The 26322-nt window shown below is 42.5% G+C and overlaps 1 protein-coding gene across 2 annotated transcripts in view; it reads right to left on the bottom strand.

Annotated features, from left to right (window-relative positions):
* clptm1l (CLPTM1 like) overlaps positions 1–26322 on the bottom strand; it is a 38368-nt gene continuing 12046 nt past the window's right edge. Inside the window, exons 4-17 of one of the 2 annotated variants that reach the window (XM_060942638.1) lie at positions 26007–26155; positions 23531–23609; positions 23323–23440; positions 11132–11226; positions 10961–11045; positions 9915–10018; positions 9599–9664; positions 9444–9494; positions 9249–9331; positions 7967–8001; positions 7002–7057; positions 6806–6850; positions 1111–1226; positions 1–1023 (exon numbers count right to left, since the gene is read on the bottom strand). In XM_060942638.1, the coding sequence (XP_060798621.1) occupies positions 945–1023; positions 1111–1226; positions 6806–6850; positions 7002–7057; positions 7967–8001; positions 9249–9331; positions 9444–9494; positions 9599–9664; positions 9915–10018; positions 10961–11045; positions 11132–11226; positions 23323–23440; positions 23531–23609; positions 26007–26155 (1161 nt within the window). In that variant the 3' untranslated portion in view covers positions 1–944. The remainder of the gene's footprint in view (positions 1024–1110; positions 1227–6805; positions 6851–7001; positions 7058–7966; positions 8002–9248; positions 9332–9443; positions 9495–9598; positions 9665–9914; positions 10019–10960; positions 11046–11131; positions 11227–23322; positions 23441–23530; positions 23610–26006; positions 26156–26322) is intronic. The other variant, XM_060942639.1, reaches the window with a different exon arrangement.

Here is a 26322-nt window from a genome sequence, read left to right as displayed (position 1 = left end):
TTTGGTGGAGGATTTCATTTATTTTGCCGAAGAAGCATAAGAACATTAATTAATAACATTTAAAAAAATCAATATTAAAAACATACATTGCATATGCGTATTTTCCTCATGCGTCACCGTCGTTGCGATAGCCATAACATCAGGAATGTAAGTACCAGATTTGTTGATGATTAGGGGAAAAACAATCCCGTTGATTTACTGCCTTTCAGAATCAGCTTTCAAATTTAAACAAACGTGTGCCACAAATTGCTAATTGTTGCAATTCTAACTAAGCAGGTAGAAACCTCCTCCTCCTCCTCCTCATAAACCAATGCATGGACTTCATGAATAAATGACTAATCGAGGCTCTTTAAACACTTTAGTGGAATATAGTACACAGACTCACACACAGATCATTCTCACCCGGGACACAGAAACATCACGATCTCCATCAGGACTTTCAACTAACTATCAAACCTTCTGTTCGTTTGGCACGGAAGTGACTTTTTTTTTTTTTTATATATAAACACTTTCATGAAATATCATACTTCTGCCTTCAGTGGAGCTTATTTTCCTCTCATTATCATTAGAGAAACGGTCCAATTTCATTAGTGACACTGGGGTCACAAGCAGGTCCAGTACGCATTAATAACAAGCTCCGATTTGATGAAGTGTGTGTTAATGAGCTAACTCTGCTCGATCCTGAGCAAAACCACAGATATTTTAGGCTCAACACCAAACCTGACGCAGTTAGCTCAATAACATCAATTCAGCTCATTCAGTAATCACTGAATGATCCAGTGGAATAGTCCATTTTCATGTGAGGAGAACAGGATACAAACACCAAGCTCCAAAGGGGACAGCAGATCCATTTACCCATTGTGTTAACCGAACCCTGTGTCCATGTCCTCGTCACGGTTTCCGAGTGGACGTCTCCTGCAGGTTGATTCGATCCCGTGGTCAGTTTAATTGCGTTTTTGCTTTGATTCCTCATCATAAGACACGCCGTACTCGTTCACCCTGGTCTTGTCCACGGGATACAGCCTGCGAGAGACAAAAGGAGGAGGAGTCTTTTTACCACGTGAATCTAAACTTCATTTACACTTCATTTGAAGCGGAAACATGGCTCACCATCTCTGATACAGGTAAATAATAAACACAGCGTCGTCCCTGAAGCAGGCCAGCCGATGAGACGTTGGCATGGTGATTATGAACGCAAAGACGTCGTCAATAAACGTGTTGAACGCCTGAGGATCAAAAACATGCATCAGGATGAATCAGAAAACACTCTAGAGACCTTTTAGTAGTCGAAGAAATCATTTAGAGGACAATTTTATAGCAGCTCACACATTAATGCTAGCTATAACTCAATCAGAGCTTTACTGGATAATAAATGTGTTTGTTCTAATATGGTATGTTTTCTAAGCCCTCCACAAAATATTATATTACAGGTATTTAGCAGACGCTCTTATCCAGAGCAACATAAAACATACCCAGAGCAGCCTGGGGAGCAGCTGGGGGTTAGGTGACTTGTAGAGCCCTGCACTCCCGCGGGAGTCCCGCGGGATCCGACGCAAAGCAGTGCGGCGCGGGACAAATTTTGAAAGCTCATTGAGGGCGGGAGTGGGAGTGCACAATTCGGGCGCGGACGGGAGAGGTGATAAGCTGCAGTCCCGCTAACTAAAAATGTGTTTAAAATAAAATTTATAAATTATTAATTTATGTCTATTGTATATAATTTGTGCTGGATATTTTATTTGGCATTAATAACAACATTTTAAGATGCCTAAATTTGCGGATGTGGTCTAATCTCGCGTACGTTTCCGATTCCTTTCCGCTCTTCCGTGTTTGAGATCTCTGATCATGGCAGAAGAGCAGAGCTCCTCTAGTGAAGCTCACAGTGCTTCAGAAGTAAGTGCTGCTTTAAAAAGAGGTACATTTACTGTTAAAAAGTCAAGTATTAGTCCTAAGTATTAAAAAGTATTAACTAGTATTAAAAAGGACTGTGTATCACACAGATTGTTCAATTTAAAGCGAGAAACAGACAGTGTATAATCTGAGGAGCTGGTTGTGGTTGCGCAGCACTTCATATGAGAGGAGAATGAAATCGCGGTTGGAATCATAACGCCACAGACTTGGGAGTGCGAGTGCGCAAAGCGAGAGCTGTCAATCATGAGCACATGCAGCGCTCAACTTGGAATGTGTCAGCAGAATGTCAGAGTCTAAACAATAAACTTACAATAAATGAAGGATCGGTCAGTGGAGAGCTCAGCTAAGCTCAGCATGTTTAATTCCCCAAGCCAATGACAAGAACTTTCGTGAGAAATAACGCGAACGTCTGCATCATGCGGGATTTGCGGGCGGGAGCGGGACAAAATATGGCAGGCACGGGTGGGAGCGGGACTGAAAATCATAATTCTTTGCGGGAGCGGGCGGGACTGCACAATGCAGGAGCGGGACTGAAAATTCTGTCCCGCGCAGACCTCTAGTGCCTTGTTCAAGGGCACTTCAGCCATTCCTGCTGGTCCAGGGAATTAAACCAGCAACCTTTTGGTCCCAAAGCTGCTTCTCTAACTATTAGGCCATGGCTTCCCATATATAAGGTGAATAAATTAAAATTTAACAAAAGGCAGATGTCTAATCATTAACATGCTGAAGCTTTTATTTGCACTTTCAGCTTTCTTAGGGACATGAAAAGCTGCCTTTTTTGTCTTATTACCTTTACATCGAGACAAAAACAGAGGCAGGTGAAGGAAAGACTGTTTGGAGTCGTTATAATGTAAGCGATACCACAAACTAGTTTCTCAGACGTTCTGCAACATTAAATGCAACTAAAAAAAAAAGGGCTAAAAGTACGATATGCTGTTCTTTAATAAATAAAAAATGTAAGTAGTGTTACGTTGCTATGACATAAGAGGAATAAAATACTGTTACGAGAAAACCTGAGGGTGGTGATACAGTAGTGAGTTTGCTTTATATCAGGCCACATCACAGCCTCTAGTTAATTATTTTCCTAGAACTGCATGCCCCGCATGAGCTTTATTCCATACTAGAGACATCATGGTCAACACCACTGGTGTGAAACTCTATTTACACATTCTTTCAAATAATTCTGTACCATCTTTCAGTCAGTCCTCGTATTCTTATATGTTGAGTGCAAAAGTTTGTATCCCACTTGATTTCTTGGTTAAAAGTTTTACAAATTCATCACTCGTCATAGTTTGCAAAGAACCAAAAGCAATAAGTTTTTCTGTGACGGATATAAAACAGGCAGTGTGTGTGTGTGTGTGTGTGTGTGTGTGACATCTGACTCATTTATAACAGCTACGCCAAGTACAAGGGGCAAAGATTGTATGAGGGTACAAATGCTGTTCAGAGGCTGTGAAGGAAAGTGAAAGCAGTTAGAAATGCCTTTATAGCATGCTAATATTAACCAGACACTATTTTGGCTCGGCCTTTGGCTGAAGTCTATAGAGGCGCCTGTCTGGATGTGTAAATTTAACCGGAGTTCGAGCATGTTTAAGAATGCAAGATGGTCATTGGCGTGCCAGCCTCAGATAATAATAAAAAAAAAAAACTCAATTTATATAGCGCCTTTCTCAAAACCCAAGGTTGCTTTACAATTATAGGGGGAAAAAGAAAAAAAAAAAAGTCCACCAAATAGAGATCAGGATGTCATTCCAATGGTGTAGCAGCCACAGTCCCACCAAAAGGTGCACGGAAACAAGTCCCACACCGCCAGCACAGCCGCCGCACTGCTGCCGGGCAACATCATTCAGAACACCGTGCCATGGAGCCACAAAGCGAGCACAGACGCACCGCCACGCAGAGTGCTGGAATGTCCCAAACCGCTTGCACAGCCGCCACAACGCCACCGAGCAACATCGCTCGGAACATCACGCCAAGTACTAAAGCACTGCTGCACAGAGCGCTGGACAACCACGATGTTAAAAGAGCAACGAGCTCACTGCAGTCCATAGCGAGGAGCACAGGCATCATCCACAGCGAACACAGCGCCCAAAACTGGGTCTGGAGCTACACCACAACCGGCAGACAAAACACTCAAACAAAAAATCAAACTACAAAAAAAAAAAGAGAGAAAATAAAAAGCTCCAGTGAGAAGCGGCAGCCAGAATGCACATGACGTACTCTCAACCGGAAACGTAGCGATTCCACAGTCGCGGTGTGGCACCACTGCGTACGGACTCTAAGCACCATGTTACATAACCTCAGTTCGCAATGTAATCCTCCATGGCCGAGTAGTCTAGAGCTTTGTCCAGGAAAGGAAGAGACTTTGTAATGTCGGTTCAAATCCTGGTGTCATCGTATTTCTGAGCAGGCAGGGTTTTTTTCTATTTATGTACCGTAGCTTCGATCTCAGGGTGGCATGGTGGCGTAATGGTTAGCACTGTTGCCTCACAGCAAGAAGGTTCTGGGTTCAAGCCCAGTAGCTGGCGAGGGCCTTTCTGTGTGGAGTTTGCATGTTCTCCCCGTGTCCGCGTGGGTTTCCTCCGGGTGCTCCGGTTTCCCCCACAGTCCAAAGACATGCAGGTTAGGTTAACTGGTGACTCTAAATTGACCGTAGGTGTGAATATGAATGGTTGAGAGGAGAAAAGCTCTATAATAATCCAGTAGAAGGCAACGGGAAACCACTACTGTAACGTTCCCGAGACACTTTGATGGCTGAAGCTGTCAAAGCGGCCACGTCACTATAGTGATTTGCCAAAATGGATGGATGGAGCTTCTATCTCCCAGTCAGACAAAGGCTGAGCTCAGACCTGCACAGGACTCTAGTTATTAATATATTTAATATGTTTTAGATATAATATTTGTTAGTTGTGATACTGAAGCAGCATCTTCGAAATGTACGCAGTAAATGTCTTGTTAGTTTAAATTACAGTACCAGTCAAAGTTTGTACACCCCTACTCTACTCATTCATAAATTCTGTATTTTGACTATTTTCTACATTGTAGAACAATAATGAAGGCATCAAAACTATGAAATAACATCCGGAACATATACAGAATCAAACATATGTGGTTTAAAAAAAAAAAAAAAACATGCTTGCTGTTTTAGATTCTTCAAAAGTATCCAGCGTTTTCCTTGATGACGCTTTGAACGCTACTGGCGTCATCTTAACCAGCTTCATGACGTAGTCACCTGAAATGCGTTCCAATTAACAGGTGTGACTCGTCAAAAGTTACTTAGTGGACAAGTTTCTTGCCGCCTTAATGTGTTTGAGATCAAACAGTAAATAGCCCTATTCCACAACTGTAGTAAAAAAAAAAAAGGCAAAGTCCTTCCCGCACCATACATGGCACAATCTCCGTTTTGTTGCCCTCGGCCTCTCGCCTATATTACATAGCTAGGGTTACAGTGGGGGGCTGGTCCTCTGGTAACCACGAGTTTGACTCCCCACTCACATCTGTATTGCAGCGTGCCTTGATGGCAGTAGGTACCATTTTTATGATGGTCTTTGGTATGACCTGACCGTAAGTAGAACTCGCAATCTCCCGATCGAGAGGCGGACACGCTAACCACACTAGGCGGACACTAGGCCACACGCCGGTCACAACTGTAGTAATCCATATTATATCAAAAACCGCTCAACTAAGTAAAGAGAAACGACATCCATCATTACTTTAAGACATGAAGTGATTTAATTAACAAGAGAGTGCTCTGAAAGCACAATATTCCCTGCTATAATACTGTATACTGCAAATGAATTTGGAAAATCCTCCAAAAATTGTAAGAGGAGTTGATTTCAGAAGGTGAGAACCCTTTCCAGGACGGACGGACAGACAGGACAGACTTCATCACGACATAATCCCCCTTTGGGCCTTTCAGCCAGTGGGAGATAATAAAAATAAAGAAAAATACCCCACTGAATTAGAAGGCATGTCCAAACTTTTAACTGGTACCGTTTATCCTTGCCTTAAGAGGATACAAACTTTTGCACTCAAGTGTAGGTGATGTGTTCACATACAAAGAACCAAGTGGTCCATTGTTATGGTAAACACTTTTCTCCTTTTTCACAAAAACGTGCTCTGTTTTAAACCCACGCTATTGAAATTTTTACTCAAAATTCAGTGGCGTGGGTTTAATGTATTCAGTGGTGTAGTAAAGGCTGGAGGCGTCGTTGCTCAATAGGAATGTGTTTCCTCCTTCATCCTGGACAGCATACGAACGTTAATGGCTGAGAAACCATTATAAATATTCCTTCACACAGTCCCACTGTCTCGACCATTCAGTACTTCTTAAACCTAAGGTGGTGTTTACATTAGACCGTATCCGTCTCGTTTTCGTCGTGGATGCACTGTCCGTTCACATTAAAACGCCGGGAAACGACTCCACAGGCGGAACAACTTGAATCCGCCAGGGCCCACGTATTCAACCCATTACGTATCTGATCCGGTGCTGTGTAAACATTGAGGAACGAGGATACGCTGTGCTGAGCTCTAGCTGACGTCATCATTGGACCACGTCACTGTGACATCCACCTTCCTGATTCGCTGGCGTTGGTCATGCCACGTTGGTCATGTGACGCGACTGCTGAAAAACGGCGCGGACTTTCACTTCCTGCTATTTGTCCCGAATTACTGCTCGTGCGCTTCATTCGCGCGCTCTGTGAGCTGCGCAGGGCCGGAGTGCGCACCCTCCAGAGGGCACTCGCTGTTCAGGGCGGAGTGATTTGGAGCGCAGGATGCCTGCGGAGCCGAGCGTATCCGTGTATTGGCGTTGCTGTGTGCACGCGAATCGTTTTAAAAACGTTAATCTGATGATCCGCTGATACGGTCTAATGTAAACCCCACCTAAATCTCTCACCTTGTACATAAAGGCCTTCCAGGGCAGATGAGCCACCGATTTTAACTGTGAAATAAAATGAAGAAAGACCATGAGATCAGATGAGTGACCGAGGTATAAAACACAGGTGCTACTGGAAAAAAAAACAAAAAAAAAACAAAACACTGATGCATCACTCAAACTCAGAATAGTATGCATGGGTTCAGTCGATGTTAACCTTGTAGTTCACGAAGAGCTGAGGTAGCATGAAGAGGAATCCAAACGCATATACTCCTGTTAGAAGAAAGAGAAATGTGTTCATTAGAACAGGGCTTCTTAAAAGTTTTGCAGACAGGAAACCTAAATACTGGAATAATCTGGCTATTTCTGGACGCCGTTGAGCTTTTTATTTCTGAACTTTCAACTCTCAGAAGAATTTTATCATTAGATTCAACTCTATTTAACAATTACTCACAGAAGGTAAAGTGAATATCGGTTAATAATAACGGAGACGAAGTCGAGGTTATTATTCACTGAGCCTGAAGCGGATAACCGTTTTAGTATAAACACACGTGATTATTTTAAAAAAAAAAAATTTATTTAAAACTTCAAAAGGGGCATGCAAATGTAACCTGCGTGGCGGAGACTTGTCACTCATCTACACCGTGTCAGATAAAATACTTTAAGAAATCGATAAAATAAATGACAATCCCACCTTACCCTTCAACAGTTTTAGACCAAACTCTGTAGCATCTTTAGTGCTTTTAGGAACAGCATTTTCTTTCACCATTTCTAATTCTTCCTCACTTGTGGTGACAAAGCGATCGGCCGCCACATAGTCCGAATTTCTCGACCAATCGGCATGCGCGGTTTTCTATAAATCACCTCAGTATTTATACTAAGCTGTATTATCTATAAACCTACTTGCTTTTTGTTATTTTTGGATTTAAACCCAGTCAATTCAAGTGATCAAACAGGATAATAACTATAAAGGTATTTAATAATAAATAATAACTTTATTAAAGATGGGTTGTGATTTCCCCTGCTGTAACAAAATTATGTTGTGCTTCACAGATCCCATTTAAGCCATGAAATATGCCTTCAAAATCTTTAAAAGTTGAAATGTTATGATTTACACCTGAAATGATAACTAATGAGACGCAGGACAATCATTAAAAACAAACAAACAAAAAAAAAACGTACCATTGACTAAACTGTTGATCAGCCAGGAGTACCAACTGTTAACAGAACAAAACATTCAGAATTAAACCCCAAGTGAAAGGAGAAACTGTTCAACATACTGAGGTGCCAATATCACTAACAAGCACACAGAGAGACCGACACGAGAGAGAGAGAGACACACACACAGAGGGAGAAAGACAAACACACACACAGACACAGAGAGAGAGAGAAAGAGACACACACACACACACACACACACACACACACACACACACACACACACACACACACACACACACACAGAGAGAAAGAGACACACAGAGAGAGAGAGAGAGAGAGAGAGAGAGAGAGAGAGACACACACACACACACAGAGAGGGAGAGAGAGACACACACACACACACACAAAGAGACACGCACACAGAGAGAGAGAGAGAGAGAGAGAGAGAGAAAGACACACACACACACACAGAGAAAGAGACACAGAGAGAGAGAGGGAGAGAGACAAAGACACACACACACAGACACAGAGAGAGAGAGAGACACACACACACACACACACACAGAGAGAAAGAGACACACAGAGAGAGAGAGAGAGAGACACACACACACACACACACACACACACAGAGAGAGGGAGAGAGAGACACACACACACACACACACACACACACACAAAGAGACACGCACACAGAGAGAGAGAGAGAGAGAGAGAGAGAGAGAGACAAAGACACACACACACACACACAGAGAGACAAAGACACACACACACACAGAGAAAGAGACACAGAGAGAGAGAGGGAGAGAGACAAAGACACACACAGAAAGAGACAAAGAGACACACAGAGAGAGAGAGAGAGAGAGAGAGAGAGAGACACAGAGAGAGAGAGACAAAGAGACAGAGAGAGAGACACACACACACACACAGACACACACAAAGAGAGAGACACACACACACAGAGACAAAGAGACACACACACAGAGAGGGACAAAGAGACACACAGAGAGAGAGAGACACACAAAGACACACACACACACACAGAGAGAGAGAGAGAGAGAGAGACACAGACAAAGAGAGACACACAGAGACAAAGACACATACAGAGACAGACAGACAGACAGAAACACACACACACACACAGAGACTTTTACGAGGGAAAAACCACACATTTTTCAACAAGCAAGGGAAAGAAGACATCAAGACAAAAGTCTGGTCTGGTCCAGGATCAAAAAAACACATGCGTTATCATATATATTGGCACCCCCAAGCATAATCAGCAGCAATGCTAAAGAAAGCACTGTACCTTTTATACTTCACAAATACAAGTGCATAAATGGCTCCGCCCACACACAGTGGATACAGGAGGTAGGACAGATATTTCATCGCCTGTGAAAAACAATCAGCACGCGCACACAGACACACCATGAGCTCAAAAAAAAACATTTAACGTCACGTCCAACACACCACCGCCTCACTTCAAGTAAAAATCACGTCTCACCAAACTGTCATATTCCTCCGTCCTCCTCTCGGATTCGTCCGATTTGCCGAACTGAAAGACAAATTGTGATAATTAAAATTTATTAAAAAAAACCAGATGATCAAATCTGAAAAGAAGCAGTGTGGATAAATATCATGCACGTGTACACGTCTCACCATGAAAGTTGGAGTAAGCCCCTTCCAGAAAATGTAGATTTTGAAGGCTTTCTTCACTTTCCACACCTGTAAAAGAAAACCAAAATACTTGAGATGAAACATTTACTGTATTAGAATCACTTCATGCTTGATCACACACATTTTAGTGTATTTAGTGCACATTATTAGCCTTTCTTCAGTAATAAAACATCAAAATGTATTCCAGTACATCATTAACACTCAGATGTAGGATTTAAGGGAAAATGTGTGGACATTTATTTATTTTTAACTTCATTTTTTTTCTTGTTATTAGTGTTCGCGTGCTGTTTCGACGTACCTCGATCAGAGATCCTATTCCAGCAGGGATGAGCACCAGCAGGCTCGTCTGTTCATCGAGCAGGTAGAGGAAAATCACTAGCGTGCTGAAACACCTCCACAGCACTGCGAAAGCACGCGATCATATTAACATCAGTGCTAATAAAGCTGCTAACGTGTGCTCGACACGACAGGAAAACTTCACTTCACAGGGATGGCAATTTTCTGCCGAACGGCGGAAATCCGCCATTTTGAATTTCAATTTTATCATTTTTGTGGAACGTCTAAATCCGTAGAGAAAAGTTTTAGGGGGGGTTAGGTACCTAACTTTTATTGCTGCTACCGAGATTAGTGTCAAATCGTATCGAAACCACATGTCTCACGAACAACGGAAGCTTCTATATCGAGTGTAACAATGAAAATAAGCAAACGAGTCTGTGATTGGTTGCGAAGTGAAGGATTCAACCAATGCGAAAGCATGTTTCATTTCACTGGCCGCCATTTTGCCTTTAGCTAAATGTCCTGCACGAGGTTTTGAGAGCATTGTTTTCCGCAGAAATATGAAGTTTTTATCACGAGATCAAGAAGCATCGGTGGCTGAAATTGACAAAAATGTCAAGAACAAATTTCGTTGGGATTGGCTACAGCGGACAGTTACTACGAAAGTGAAACTTGGAAAAAAGATCGAGGAGATCAGCGAGACGCTTGAACAGTTTATCAAGAAGTGCGATTTGCCTGGCAAAGCATTTTGCATTTATTGTAACGATGTGATCAACTACAGATCCTGTGGCTGTGTGGCATTAATTGACCATGCTTCTAAGGTCAAATATGCCTGGGGCAGTCAGAGTAAGTTGTCTTTTTTCTGTTAAACTTTAGATACTTACTTATTTTTATCATGTATTTTTCACACAATATACATGTAAAATGGCTAGAAAATAGGTAGAAGAGGCTAAAAAGGCTAAAGCTTCAGGGGGGCTCTGCCCCCCTGAACCCCCCGTTCAGAGTTTCAGCTGAAATAAAATTTTCCTGTTGCCATCCCTGACTTCAGAAATGGTTTATGACTCTTACCTGCTTTGCTGGACATTCCCACCATGCTCTTCTTCTGCTTCCAAAAGCTGATATCGTTTTTAAACGCCAGGAAGTCAAATAAGAGCTGAGAAGAACATCGATGTTTAAATGCGTTGCAGTAAAACAACTGCTCTCTACTTAAAACATAAGGCACGTTATAAACGTACTTACATGAAAGGCAGCAACAAAGAAGGTCAAGGCGAGGAAGTAGAGATTGGTGTCCACAAATATGCCCTTGATTTCATCTGCATCCTTTTCAGTGAAGCCTACAACAGCAAGAATGCTGAAATGAAATCACTGCAGCTGGGATTGTAACATTTGTTCTAACAGGACGATGGCGCAAATGAAGATCTCTAGCAAGTACCATGGGTGTACTTTTTTATACTCATTCATCTTCAGTAACCACTTTATCCTGATCAGGGTGGCGATGGATCTGGAGTCTATCCCGGGAACACTGAGTTTGAGGCAGGAAAACACCCTGGACATCACATCCCAGGGTACCGTGCACACACACATTCATACCGAGGGGCAGTTAGTGTAGCCAACCTGACTAACAGCATGGGTTCATTTCTGGGAAGAAATCAGAGAACCTGGAGGAAACCCATGGGAACACGACGACGGTATGCACAAGACCGTAAACTGAGCCGAGGCTCGAGCTGGAGACCCTGGAGCTGTGAGTTATAGAGGGCTTTCGCGTGACGTCACCGCGCCGCGAGATTTTGTTAGGGCGCCATATTGGAAGACCAAGTACACATCTATGCAAGTACATACATACATAAAACAAACTACACCTGAAATGTAGCAGCAAATTTTCTTTTATTAACATGTTAACAGTGTTTTCTTTACTACATTAACAGTTGTTCCGTTCTATGAAAGACCTGTTCAGAATTTGTTCATTTATACATTTCATATAATAATCAGTGCAGATTAAATGAAATTCTCCACTATCATGTTAAAAAAATTATAGCACTTGACCACTATTGCAATCTGTATTCATGCTGTTATGGATTTTTTTTATTTCATAATTTATTTTTAATTTACTACTTCTCTCTTTATTTATATATATTTGAATTATTTGGACATGGGGAAAAACTATATTTAAAATCCAAAGAGGGATGGAGGGAGGAAAATTAAAACAAAAGAAAGAAATGAAATACATAACATAAATGTGATAAAATTAAGGATGTTTTTATTCAGTAAACATTTAAAAAAAAATGTTCTACAACACTCTAGCCTAGTGACTTACCAGTAACAAAATGGTCTGAACATATTCTGTACTGTTGTAGACGAGAAGTATTCCGATCCGCTCTGCATAAAGCAGCTAAATGCTCTCTCTGTCTCCTGGCAGAAAGCTCCTTGGTTTGCTCCCCTTGTGTCTCAATCACAGCTGGTATTCTGTAGAAAGACTTCTTTTCACCTTTCCCATCAGCTTTGTTAGAGCACCCTAACACAGCACAAAAGTTTACCATTGTAGGTTTTTGATGATCCAAGTGCCTCGTGGGTTTAAATTCCGCGCGCTGCCGTTATTTCCCCCTAATCACGAGTTTGTTGGTCTTCCAATATGGCGCAGGGTTTGTTTACTTCCGGTTTCCGGTGACGTCAGTGAAAGGGGTCTATAGTGTATTTAACATTTCTAAACCTGACTGTGCTGAGTTTCCCCAAAAGCATCGCAGCACAAAGATCACTCTTTCCGAGTTAAGATGCTCTTAGTGTTAAGAGGCTTTTGGGAAACCCACCCCTGACTGGTCATTTGAAAGAGTTTTAAAAATCAAACACCAGCTACATTAAAATCAAACAAAACCCAAAAAGAAAACGCTGTTCGCCGATCATGGCAAGTGCCCTGATGTGCCCTCTGCATATTTAAATTAAAAATAAGAGCTTTATAACTATTTATCCATTTTAAATGTGGTGATATTGCTAAAAATAAGCTTACCTGGAAGCAACCATTTGCACTGAAACTAGATCTCCACCTGTGACGTTAACGGCAGCCGAGAACACCGTTTACCTTCATTACACAGAGCCTAAAGGCTTCGAATTCGAATTCTAATAATTCTAAAAAAAAATTTTTAATTTCAGACGGGTTGAATACAGAGAAAGAACTTCACTATGCTGTAATGTATACAGTATGTGACAAAGGCTTCTAATTCTAAACATCTAATCAGTAATTTTCTGTAACCATGCGATTTTTACTGGCAACAAAATCCGCCAATCAACAGACTTCACTTTTATGAAGTTTAAATCTCAATTTGATTGAATAAAAGGCCACGGCCACTAATGACAAGTATTCAGCCTTGATTTAAAAAAAAAAAAAAAACCTGAAAGACGCAGGTACCTTGTATTGATTAATGTGGGAAATACACTCAGTTTGTTTTTTGTTTTATCTGTAACCGCTTATCCTGTGTGGGGTCGCGGGAGGCAAGCTGGAGCCTATCCCAGCTGACCATAGGCGAGAAGCAGGGTACACCCTGGACAAGTCGCCACCTCATCGCAGGGCTGACACACAACCAGACAGACAAACAACCATTCACACTCGCGGTCAATTTAGAGCCACTAATTAACCTAACCTGCATACATCTTTGGACTGTGAGAGGAAACCCACACAGACACGGGGAGAACATGCAAACTCCACACAGAAAGGCCCTCGTCGACCGCTGGGTTCAAACCCAGAACCTTCTTGCTGTGAGGCGACAGTGCTAACCACTACGCCGCTCATACGCTCAGTATAATATGCATTTATCGCAAAAATACATGCATATATTTATTATTTTGAAAACCCACCAGCCGACTGATCTGGCACGCTTTAATTGTGCAACTAAATAACGGTGCGACGGAGTAGCATCCGAAAGTGTTTTTTCATTTTACCAATGAGCTCACGATATAGCCCTCTAGAATTCCCTATATAGGGAGTAGTGAACGAGTGAGTGATTTCAGACACAGGGAATGTGTTAATTCTACATTTAACTACAGTGCAACTCATCTTTTCTTGTTAAAGTGCATATCACGGGTAAATTCAGGAGCAAGATCAATGTAATTCTCCTATTTTATATTAAACTTTGGTCAAATATCTGTCACATTCTGCATTTTGTGCAATTATTTTTTACCTTGCGCAATACCAGAAATATTCAGTTGAAATCAAGCCATTTGAGGCGAATTGGTCCGCCTCTGAAAAAACTTGCCATTTGGATTTCCCGGGAAACATCGATTTTCGTGACGTCACGTGCGGGACGCCTCCCTCTGAATCCTATGCCAGCGCTGGTTTGTTTATGAGAAAACGACCTGGTGGTTTTCTGCAAATTTCTTCAATGTTATCGCATAATTATTAAAACGGTTAACAGATGTATCGTAGGAGGGTGTAGCAACACCAATCTTGATGGGATTAGTACTCATCGTTTCCCAAAAGACCGGACAATGAGAGAGAAATGGGAGCGCTTGGTCTACACAGGCTGTGCACTGAAACCGTGCAAAGCTCGTGCAGCCTGCTGGCGCTTCCGCAGGTAACGTCACGAATCTGGCTCCAGACTCCCTTGGGATTTTCCCAGACGCGTTTTGTTATTTTATTTTTTTCTGCTGTAGACAGATGGCCTTGTGCAAAATTACCCTTCTAGATGAGTGTGTAAAAGGGACATTCTTTCATATAAAAAAAACGAAATTGTCCAGAATATGCACTTTAATCTTTTTCTTATTTAAAAAGCTGGATTGATGGAATGTGTATGGAGATGCAGTCACAACATAACATTGTTATTGATGTACAGTATTTACACTTCAGTAACTTGTTTTTGCCAATAAAAAAAAAAAAAAAAAAAAAAAAGGTGCTTCCAGGCTCCTAAGTGGTGCAACAGAAACAGGCCCTGTGCCTGAAATCACTCACTCGTTCACTACTCCCTACTCACTATACAGGGAATTACTATAGAGGACTACATAGTGAGCTCATTGGTAAAATGAAAAACACTTCGACACTACAACATCGCGCTGTTATTTACGTCATTACTGTGACACAATTAAAACGTGCCAGATCAGTTGGCTGGTGGGTTTTCAAAATAATAAATACATACATGCATGTATTGTGATAAACCCATATTACACTGATCATATTGCCCACGTTAATAAATACAAAGTTCTTTGTGTCCACTGCATTTTTCAGTTCTTTTAAATCAAGGCTGAATACTTTCTTATAAAAGGCAGCGGCAAAGAAATCAAATTTGATGCTTTTTATTAATTCCTCACTCTGCACTAACATTTACTCTTGTATTTTAATGTTTTATTCTATTTTAGATTATTTTCTGCTCTCTTACTGTTTTTAATTGTACTTGAATGTTCGTTTATAACGTGTTTCTTCCAGGGTTTCCCATACATAGACCATTGTGTTGCGCAGTGCCACACAATGGATTCCTATCGCCACACAATCAGACTCGCGATTTTGGAAAAAAAAAAAAAAATTCCGTTGCGTATCGTTCCATTCATTCATAGTGCTCTTTCTTCTCGTTCGTGCGCACACACCCACACACACACACACACAGAGAGAGAGAGAGAGAGGGGCGTGTCCACAGGCCTGCCAGTGCGCATATACCCAGACTCGTGATGAGCTTTATCATAGCCTTCTTGGCTTACAGGAAACAGACATCCCTGAGTCAGGCTATTGAGGTTTTTCACCTGACGTCACAGGGTCACGTGACGCCCCGGTGTCCGCCATTTTGAAGGTCAAGCTAGCTAATGTCAACAACATAGTAGCTGGTATGTTACTGTAGCAATGTTTACATTCAGTCATTTGGATGACTGTTAAAACCTTTCAGTCTCAAGTTTTTCCTTTACTGTATTTACTAGTTTACTGTAATTATGATCCAGCAGCTATTTACACCGGATCCAGTGTAAATAGCTGCCGGAGCGCGCTCCGGCTTGCTCCCCCTCAAATTAAGCAGCGCGCTCCGGCTTGCTCCCGGAGTGCTCCGGCCGAGGTTCCGGAGCGCGCTCCAGCTTGCTCCCGGAGTGCTCCGGCAGAGGTTCCGGAGCGTGCTCCGGCAGCTATTTACACTGGATCCGGTGTAAATAGCTGCCGGATCATAATTACAGTAAACTAGTAAATACAGTAAAGGAAAAACTTGAGACTGAAAGGTTTTAACAGTCATCCAAATGACTGAACGTAAACATTGCTACAGTAACATACCAGCTATGATGTTGTTGACATTAGCTAGTGCTAACAGCTAGCTGCTAGTACACTGCTACAACACAGACACCAACCCTAATAATACAGTTCTTGGTCATTGCCTGGTAACAGCAAATTTATAACGGGCCATGTCTCAACAGACTAAGAAGTTATTTCAATGACATTTAATAACATTTTGTTTATCCTGAGGACCGAAAGTAAATGAAAATGTGAACAAACCTTAGCTGTAATAAGATGGCGACCACCGGCTCCAGGGACGACCCGCTGATGTAGGCATGTTACCCAGCCTGACACAAAATATTTGTAGGCATCCAAACTCTTATACGCTTTCAGATCAATACCTGTGTATGGTGATGGGTTTTTAACGACATAGGTATACAGATCATGTGGGCCGAGGTCAGGTAAAGACGAGGGCTTCGTGTACTTCCGTACGTCAGTGAACAATCCTGGTGGAAGCAGGTAAACGTCGTTCTCTAAGCCTGCTAACCTCAATTTTTGCAAATACCTCTCCCTCTGCTCACCCTGTAAATGCCCTACGTCGCTGGATAGTGAAGGTGTTTTCTGCATCTCGCTCCTTTTTCTTTTATGTTTTTCGTTTGTCGCCTTCCTCGCATTCAAACTGATTCGAGCCGTGACGTCCAAAACGGCAGCCTCACATGACTTGGTCACGTGGGTGAAAAACCTCAATAAACCAATTTTGATGCATACAGTAGCAGCTTGACGCGAGGAACCGGCCTTATTGCATTATCCCGTTTATCCCGCTTCAGCAATGACTTCCCTTACGATAGGGCACTGGAGTTTTTTTTTTTTTCAGGAAGCCACGCAGAATTAAATGTTCTGATAGGGCATGCAGGCTTTGCACCAATTAGGGTAATGCTTTTTCATTACTGTTAGTTGCCTTGGTGTTACCTTAAGTGGTTTCTTACATCTAATTATGATATTTTATTATTATTTTGTTACATTATACTATTTATTTCATTTTAGTATTGGTTGAGGTAAGTGTTGAGTTCAATATTTAAAATAAAAACCTCCAGCTTGTTTTTTGCAATTTATTCCTTGAATGTCAACTAAAGAATGATTGAAAGATTGCCACCAAAAAGGCAAAAAACTAAGGTCAAAACCAGAGATGCACCGATTGACCGGCTGCCGATCGGAATCGGCCGGTTTTCACGTGATCGGCCATGACCGGCGACCGGCCGGTCAAAATTAAAATATGCCGATTTTCTGCCGATCAAAACTTGTGTATCACATAGAGATGAAAGTGGAAATACTCGTAATTCGCAACTAAAAAGACTGCAGCTCCACTGGCAGCTTGAACATGCTTTCTAGTGCGATTGTGTTGCGCTTGCGCAGAACAGTGTCAGTCCTGCGCGCCTAACGAGCTCCGACGCGCGCGCGCCGTTAACAATTAAAAAATAATAATAATAATAATAATAATAATAATAATAATAATAATTCGCTATATTTGGATATCCAAATATAATGATTTTTGTTTTGTGCCAGATATTGGATGTGAAAAGAAGAAAACGTTTGTGGTTGTGTGAATTTCCCATTACAGGAATTAATACGTTAGCCTATTACCAAACATCTAGTTAGATTTGTACAAAGAGAGAAAGAAAAAAAAATGGTCTTTTTGTTTGTTTTACAACCTTGGTTGCACTTGATTCCATTGGAAATTACTCTACAAATACACATTTGACAAAGATGATAGAATGGCTATGGTATAAGTATGACTGGAAATTCTCATCTCATCTCATTATCTCTAGCCGCTTTATCCTTCTACAGGGTCGCAGGCAAGCTGGAGCCTATCCCAGCTGACTACGGGCAAAAGGCGGGGTACACCCTGGACAAGTTGCCAGGTCATCACAGGGCTGACACATAGACACAGACAACCATTCACACTCACATTCACACCTACGGTCAATTTAGAGTCACCAGTTAACCTAACCTGCATGTCTTTGGACTGTGGGGGAAACCGGAGCACCTGGAGGAAACCCACACGGACACGGGGAGAACATGCAAACTCCACACAGAAAGGCCCTCGCCGGCCCCGGGGCTCGAACCCAGGACCTTCTTGCTGTGAGGCGACAGCGCTAACCACTACACCACCGTGCCGCCCTGACTGGAAATTATTTTTGTATTTTGATACTGAATGAAGAAATGGGTTGTTCTATAAGGCATAAGTTTTCAGATCTAAATAGGCTTATGAAAATGTGTTCCATAGCAGTAGGCAAATAATATGAGGGGGAAGTTGTTTTTGTGCCAGATATTGGATGGGAAAAGAAAAAATGTTTGTGTGAATTTCCTATTTCAGGAATTAATATGTTAATACCAAACATGAAGAAAGATTTTACAAAGAACAATTGCTTTTTGTTTGTTTTCAACCTTTGAGGTGTTGAAAATTTATTACTGAAAATCTGGCAGAATGTTCTATTAAAGAAAAGATAAAAAGAAAATAGTTTGTGTGTGTGCTGTGAAGTGGTTTGAAAAAATGAAATTGGAATCGGCCAAAATCGGTATCGGCAGGTCACACTCCATGGAAAATCGGAATCGGCCCAAAAAATTGCAATCGGTGCATCTCTAGTAAAAACTAAACTTTAACTTCAATTTTGGTGAGTAATTTTCAAAAATTTAAAAGACAGGTTTTGCACCAACATCAAGCCCAGCAAACTAATGGCCTGCCCTGTAATGTAAAGTTGGGTCAAGGAATGAAACCAGGCAGGGTTCTGGTAAAAACTGTTTTAGCTGTCTTCTCTTAAAGAACTTAAAAGAATTTAGATTGAACTGAATAATCTCAAATGCTTCTTGTAGCTTTAAAATAGTCCCAGCAGGTGACTCTGAAGAAAAATACTGTGTGTTTGAACACCGCCCGCTGTAAACACTTTGCATACACCCCAATGACCGACTCCACCGACCGCCACGACACCACCGCGCATGATTCCCTCATCAGCACAGTGGAGCACCACAAATTGCTACCTGGTCTGTGGGAAACACTGTTCTTCCTCCATCCATTCATCCCAACACACTTTTTTTCTTTTCAGCATGACCACAATGCATGATGGGATATATTGCTTGGTTAGTGACTATCGGTTGTACACTACTTTTCATGGTGCATTGTGGGATACTTTGAGTGCACTATATCAGGTGTAATAATTCTCACTATTTGGGCAGTGGTTAGACCCAGCTTGGAGCTGGTCTGGAATGGAGAAGTAAGATGCCTCCTTCCCTCCACTAGTCTGGGTGCTCACCTTGGGCAAGTGTCAGCACATCCTAAGCCTCCCATTGCCGGGGTTACGGTGTGCATGTTTACTCTCTTGGTGAGACCCCTGGCAGGACTGTTTGTCATCGCAGCATCAGTCCTGGCACAACAGCTACAGGATCGCAACGTCCTCCGAGGGCAGTTGCATTAGTGAATCCCACCTCTCTTCTGGCCAGTTACTGCGACCATTTGAGATATTGAACTCGTCCTGGTCTCACCTTGCCAGTTCATATCATTCTCAACTGGTGGAGACGGCTGCTCTGGCAACCTGCAAACCCCAGAGTAGCCTTACAAATATTTTGCAAGCAAATAGTAGTAGTAGTAGCAGTCATCATCGAAATCAATGGACAGCACTACTACTACTACTACACATTCCGACAGCACTACAAAATGGCGAACTCACTTTATAGTCCACTATATAGTGAGTGAATTCGGAAACAGGGAGGGTTTCCTCTAAAGCATCATAGCGTAGTGGCCCCGCTATGCTTAATTTATCAACCGATACGCTTAATGACATGCCGCTACCCGTTAAACCACCACCATGATGCTTACAATTTAGGCCTACAGTATAAAGCTAGAATCAACATGCATGGGTTTTGTAGCCTTTGAGCAGGTAATCAACACAGTCCATGCAAGCCCATGGCCCTGAACCTGACCCAAGTTCACAGCTGATGTCAGAGAAGGGTAATCAGCACTGATTGGCTGAGCATGTGTGCAGTATCCCACGTTAATTGGATGAGCGATGCACAATTAATACTCATAGGTAACTTATGCAAAAATGGCAGAGCCTTCAAGCCAGGTACGAGTGATCGAAACACCGATGGGTTGCAGCTTAGTTACAGAGTTTTTCACAAAGAAAGCTGCGGAAAACACCTCAGCAACAGCGGCAGACCATAGTTGAGACACCGCGATGGCCAGTTCGCTGCGTCTTGCTGACCAGCTCGAGTCTGATAGTGAGAGGATTTAGTCATCCGCACTATTGCCAAAATTTAATGATCAGTATTTTGAATAACTCGTGCCATGTTGCATCACCATTCATGTTGTTTGATGTGAAAAACTGCAGTCTCCTTTAGAACAGGACACTGCTTGTGAGATACAAATGGGTATTGTATTTACTCCTCCCCCCATTTTTAGGGTGGGAATTCAGTAAAATGTCTGATTACCTCTAGCCGCTTTATCCTGTTCTACAGGGTCGCAGGCAAGCTGGACCCTATCCCAGCTGACTACGGGCGAAAGGCGGGGTACACCCTGGACAAGTCGCCAGGTCATCACAGGGCTGACACATAGACACAGACAACCATTCACACTCACATTCACACCTACGGTCAATTTAGAGTCACCAGTTAACCTAACCTGCATGTCTTTGGACTGTGGGGGAAACCGGAGCACCCAGAGGAAACCCACGCGGACACGGGAAGAACATGCAAACTCCACACAGAAAGGACCTCGCCGGCCACAGGGCTCGAACCCGGACCTTCTTGCTGTGAGGCGACAGCGCTAACCACTACACCACCGTGCCACCGGAATTCAGTAAAATATAGCCTCCCCCCAAAACATGTTGAACTGGTAAAAATCAGCTCTAGATGTCACCAGAAGCCATAAAATGAACCCTTATACATTTCAAAAATTTCCAGGGGAGAACATCTCCGGACCTCCTTAGCTTACACTCCGCCTATGGCAGTGTGCTCTTTGCACCTCGCTGCACTTGGGGAGCCACTACTCTTTCCAGTTTTTCTAGGGGAAACCCTGAGAAAGAAAAGGTGCTTGACCTTTTTATTGGGAGCTCAGCTCTCTCCTTTCATTCACACTGACCCTGGCCAAGCGTGGGTGTCTGTGAGCTCATGGATGCAGAAGTGGGTGGATAGCACTTTCCTTCAGATCTCTTTGCTGTGATGCAGCATGAACAGATGTGACTGGCTGGCTTCATGTGGCTTTCCGGGTTGATAAACGTATGATGGAGGAGAGACCTGGCTGGGGGTTGGGAATTGGATGGCGAGCAAGCTGGGAGGAAAACTCAACTGGAGAAAAATGTGTTTACACTATTTGAACTTATTATCTGTGTTTATGTTCAGGCGGTTTAATAAGCAGTATTTCTCATTATGTGCTCATAATCAGAATCGAAATGCACTTCAATACATGTTCTCTAATGTACATGGAGAAATTACAGCTTTGCAAACCGCTGCTCGTAAAACTGCACCATAAAACAGGAGCAGGTTGTACGTGGATGAGAACGTAAAGAGCTCTTTCTTCCCACACCAGGTACTAGGACACTGTATCCAAACCACTAAACACCATCATTGGCTTTATCTTTAAAGCATATATGTAGAACCATGGCCCCACTTTGGTTTATAAATGCCTTGAGACCTCAAGAATGGCACAGGAATAGTTTTAAGCGTTAACAATAAATCTAATACAGTAATTTTTATGATTAAAGTGATTTATATAGGTAGCGGTCTGAGTGAATGACCTTGACGTCACAGCGGGAAGTCTATCGGTCTCATCGCCATTTCCGCTATACTAAAACACAGAGCTGACTGCAACTCCGAGCCTCCATTTTGAACTAATTTATCACCATGCCACGTAGATGTGTTTTTGGCTGGTGCAGCAACATGACAGAAGGTGGATTTACGTTGCATTCATGACCCAAGAATGTTCAAACTGCAAAGATTTGGACGTGTTTTGCGACAAGTTCACGGACACATTGGGCGCCTATGAAGTGGTCTCTCCTCTGCTCTGCACATTTTACTGAGGACTCGTACGAGACCTCTGATCTGTTGAGGAGCGTTGGCTATAAGCCCGTATTGAAAGAGGGTGCAGTACCAACAATTAAATAAAACTACAAGAAAAGGAAAGTATTTATTTATTTATTTAAAAAGGAACGTGAGTTTAGTTGCACCAGTTTTCCCGAAGTGAGCCGAGGGTTGTTGGTAAAACCCGGGATGCGACATATCGCTCGGGCAGTGACCTCCCCGTGGTTGTTGCTAAAACCGGTGACATCCGGTCCCGGGTTTTAGTAATTGCCTGAGCTGAGTAGTAATGGCGGAGTACTCAGTATGGACAAAATGGAGAATGAGTAAACCAGCAGTCTTATTTCTAAACTGGATATCGCTGCCATCTCGCCCTTACTGTATGTGGAAGAAGCGAACGAACGGAGAACTGAACGAACAACTGAAAGTCAGATTGTTTCAAAACAAATCAGCCACAAGATCAGCCTTTAAGAAGCGAGAACACAGACGGGTAAGCTCCGACTCTCATTTGGATAAAAAATAACACGTTGTTTACCTGCATTTAGATTAATCCATGTAACTTGTATTGTGTGTTTAAGTTAGCGGTATCAGATTATTTAATTTGCTTCAGAATGTGATCGTCTCAGTTCATCTGATTATCTAATGAGCCTTTTATGTTTTATCAGTGAAAATGCATGCATGTACATGTATGTTGCATAAGTTATAGCACCCATCCTGTTTTAATGAGAGTCAACCCACAATCAATGAAGTCAAATCAGTCTTAGTTGAGCAAGTTAGTAACGGTATTTCTTACCTTCACCATAAATTTTTATTTATATGACTTTGGTCTATAGCTGTAAAAGGTCTCAGCCTTAAAACCGGTTCCTGCTGTGACGTCACGCACTCAGGGCTGGCTGGCTCAGTGGGGCAGCTCGAATGCCAACTTTGTGGTCGATTTTAACACTCAAAAATATATATTTTTTAATTCCCATTTATGCAGCATACAAGAGTTAAGGATGGAGATACTACCCACTCAGAAATGTATTTTTAAAAAAAGGCTCTGCGTATCTACTTTAAAATGCACAAAGCCGTGCTTGTAAGCATAAACTAAAACCAAATCAGTCAAACTGAAACCAACACTGAGCACACCGGAGGTGACAATGCAAACTTGATCATATCTCATGACACACAGGTAAGAACCTGTTTTACTGCTCACCGAACTGCTGCAGCGAGTACACAGCGTCCTGCATGTGGATCCAGAAGCGCAGCTTTCCCAGAGTGATGGTGTCGTATGAAATAGTGAGCGGCAGCTCAGTGGTGCTGCTGTTGATCTCCTGAAAGACACGTTAAATGTGACATGCTACACGTCTACAAAACCCACACTGAGATTAATCTCACACTGGAATCAGCCAATCACCACATACCACTAAATCTTTCACTCGGTTACTCAGCTCATCGATAAACAGCAGAGGCAGGTACACAAACTTCTTCCCACTCTGATATCTAAAAACCAGACAGGAAAGAAAGAAAAGTTCTGTAAAAACATCAGTAAGGCAAGGTGTGTACGTCTGCTGACAATGGCTTTCATTTACGATCTTCATATGTTCTTATATTAAAAAAAAAAAAAATCTCGTGGAACAAAAAATATATTTAACGTTTTACTGTTTTTTCTGTATTGAAGCATTTTCCCAATTAAAATATATTTAACAACAACAGTGGGCCTCATTTATGAAACTGCGTATTAAGAGTTTTGCGTTAATTGTTTGTATGGATGTTTACACAAGACATTTGGGATTCGTGAAAATCCTGTAATTTCGGAAAAACGTTCATATTACATGCGTAAATTTACGTACAAGATGACTAACTAATGTAGTGCTGGTCCCAAGCCCGGAGAGATTAAGGAGGGTTGCGTCAGGAAGGGCATCTGGTGTAAAAACCTTCACCAAATCAAATATGTGGATAATGATGACCTGCTATGGCGACCCCCAAGGGGAGCAGCCAGAAGACGACAATGATGATGACGATGATGACTAACTGATGATATTATTATTATTATTTCGGCTGGTCCCATTAGAGGTCGCCACAGCAGATCATCATGATCCACATATTTGATTTGACATAGGTTTTACACCAGATGCCCTTCCTGACGCAACCCTCCCCAATCTTTCTGGGCTTGGGACCAGCACCAAGTATGCACTGGCTTGTGCAACCCCAGTCAAAAAACTCAAAGTTCCTCCTGTGCCAGGACCTGGTCTTCCCAGGCAGTCTCCCATTCCAGTACTAACCAGCCCCTTAAGGTGAACTCGGCCTCTCGACCCATTATACAGCTAGGGTTACAGTGAGGGGCCAGTCCTCTGGTAACTCCGAGAGTTTGATTCCCCACTCGCATCTGTATTGCAGCGTGCCTTGCCAGACAGCAGTACGTACCAAATTTTATGATGGTCTTTGGTATGACCTGACCATGAGTAGAACTCATGACTTCCTGGTCGAGAAGCAGACACACTAACCACAAAGCCAGCTCACTGCAACCCCAGTGGCTGGGTATTTAACATAACCTGCATGTCTTTGGACTGTAGAGGAAACCTACACGGACACGGGAAGAACATGCAAACTCCACACAGAAAGGCCGCATTTGGCCATGAGGTTCGAACCCGGAACCTTTTTGCTGTGAGGCGACAGTGCTAACCACTGCATCATGATACTGCCAAAATGATATAATGTGCAAACAGTTACTACATTTTAATCCACGGATTATGCTGTCAAGTTTAAGTGAAATAAATACGCAATTTGAACACACAATATTTTTTTTTAAACAGCGAGCCAATCCAAATGCATTTTAAGACAAATAAGACTCGTCATTCAATTAAGAAGAAGCACTGCTGTATAAAAGAAGGACGAGCCGGTCTGTGCAGATGTTTGTGGTAAGCCGAGCTACTGCAAACTGCAGAAATGACCACAATACCCTACGCCGTTTCCGTCCAAGTTTTGTCCATGTTTGGATTGCTTGTTACTGGCACATTTCAAACGGAGATAAGGAACTGAGTAACCGATCCAGTCCGTCTAAGCCTGTAATGAGACGTAGACTTCCTAGAGTGCTGCATGCCAACATCAGGCGTGTCCCCGCAAACATCGGAGCACATTCCTCCTATAATCCTCAATCGAAACCCTAGCTAGCACACGTCAGCTCTTCATTGTACGTCTATAAAACAAAGGTTTATGGTGTAAACTGGAGCTATCCATTTAATGTCCATAGCAAGCTTTATTTTCACAGTGACCGGCGTATGAAGAAAATTGGCATTTTTCAAAACTTGTAAATCCAACGGAAATTTTTTTTTTTTTTTTAAGATATTTTTTTGGGCTTTTTGCACCTTTATTGGATAGGACAGTGCAGAGACAGGAAATGAGCGGGAGAGAGAGAGAGACGGGAAGGGATCGGGAAATGACCCCGGGCCGGAATCGAACCCGGGTCGCCCGCATTCATGGCACGGCGCCTTAACCACCTGAGCCACGACGCCCCCTGACGGAAATTTTTAATTGAGTTTGGCTTACACACACACACACACCTTTACTCAAAGACTGGTAAATGAGGCCCAGTGTACAAGTCACATAGTTTGAGTATAGAGAAAGCGAGACAGAAAGAAAGCAAAACACAAGCAAAAGAGAAAGAAAGCTGTGCTTCAGCATCCCTGGAGCAGAGAGGGTGGATCGCTCAAGACTCCGACAGTTGTAGCTTGGCAGTGGTGTTGTTTGAATTCAGGACCTTCTGATCAAGAACACACAGCCTTTAACCACAGAGCCACCACTACACTAACACAGTGCTGAAGTATCAGAACTTAAACACAATGGTCAGAATAAGCTCACATCTCATCTAAGGATCAATGTGTATTTGAGGAAGCTCACACTCTCATATAGCGATGCACGTCACTTGGTATGGCCTCTCGGTCGAACAGGAAGTTTTCAGCCACGATGTTGACTGTGAGACGGGAGCGCCAATGAGACACGGGCCGGTCCACCTCTGCGTCAGCCCCTGGCGCTCTCTTCTCCTGCTGCTGGGTGACAAGATTCATAGTCACAATTTAACGTCTACACAAAAAGTCTCTGCTAAATATCTGATAAATACAAACAAACAAACATTAAGTTAAAGGAAGAAGAATAAGACAGAAAAAAAAAGAAAGAAAGAAAGAAAGAAAGAAAGAAAGAAAGAAAGAAAGAAAGA

This window comes from Neoarius graeffei, chromosome 16 (assembly GCF_027579695.1).
Source record: "Neoarius graeffei isolate fNeoGra1 chromosome 16, fNeoGra1.pri, whole genome shotgun sequence".
NCBI classification, from domain to species: domain Eukaryota; kingdom Metazoa; phylum Chordata; class Actinopteri; order Siluriformes; family Ariidae; genus Neoarius; species Neoarius graeffei.
Note: the sequence above shows the minus strand (reverse complement) of the source record. Positions and strands in the feature narration are given on the sequence as shown.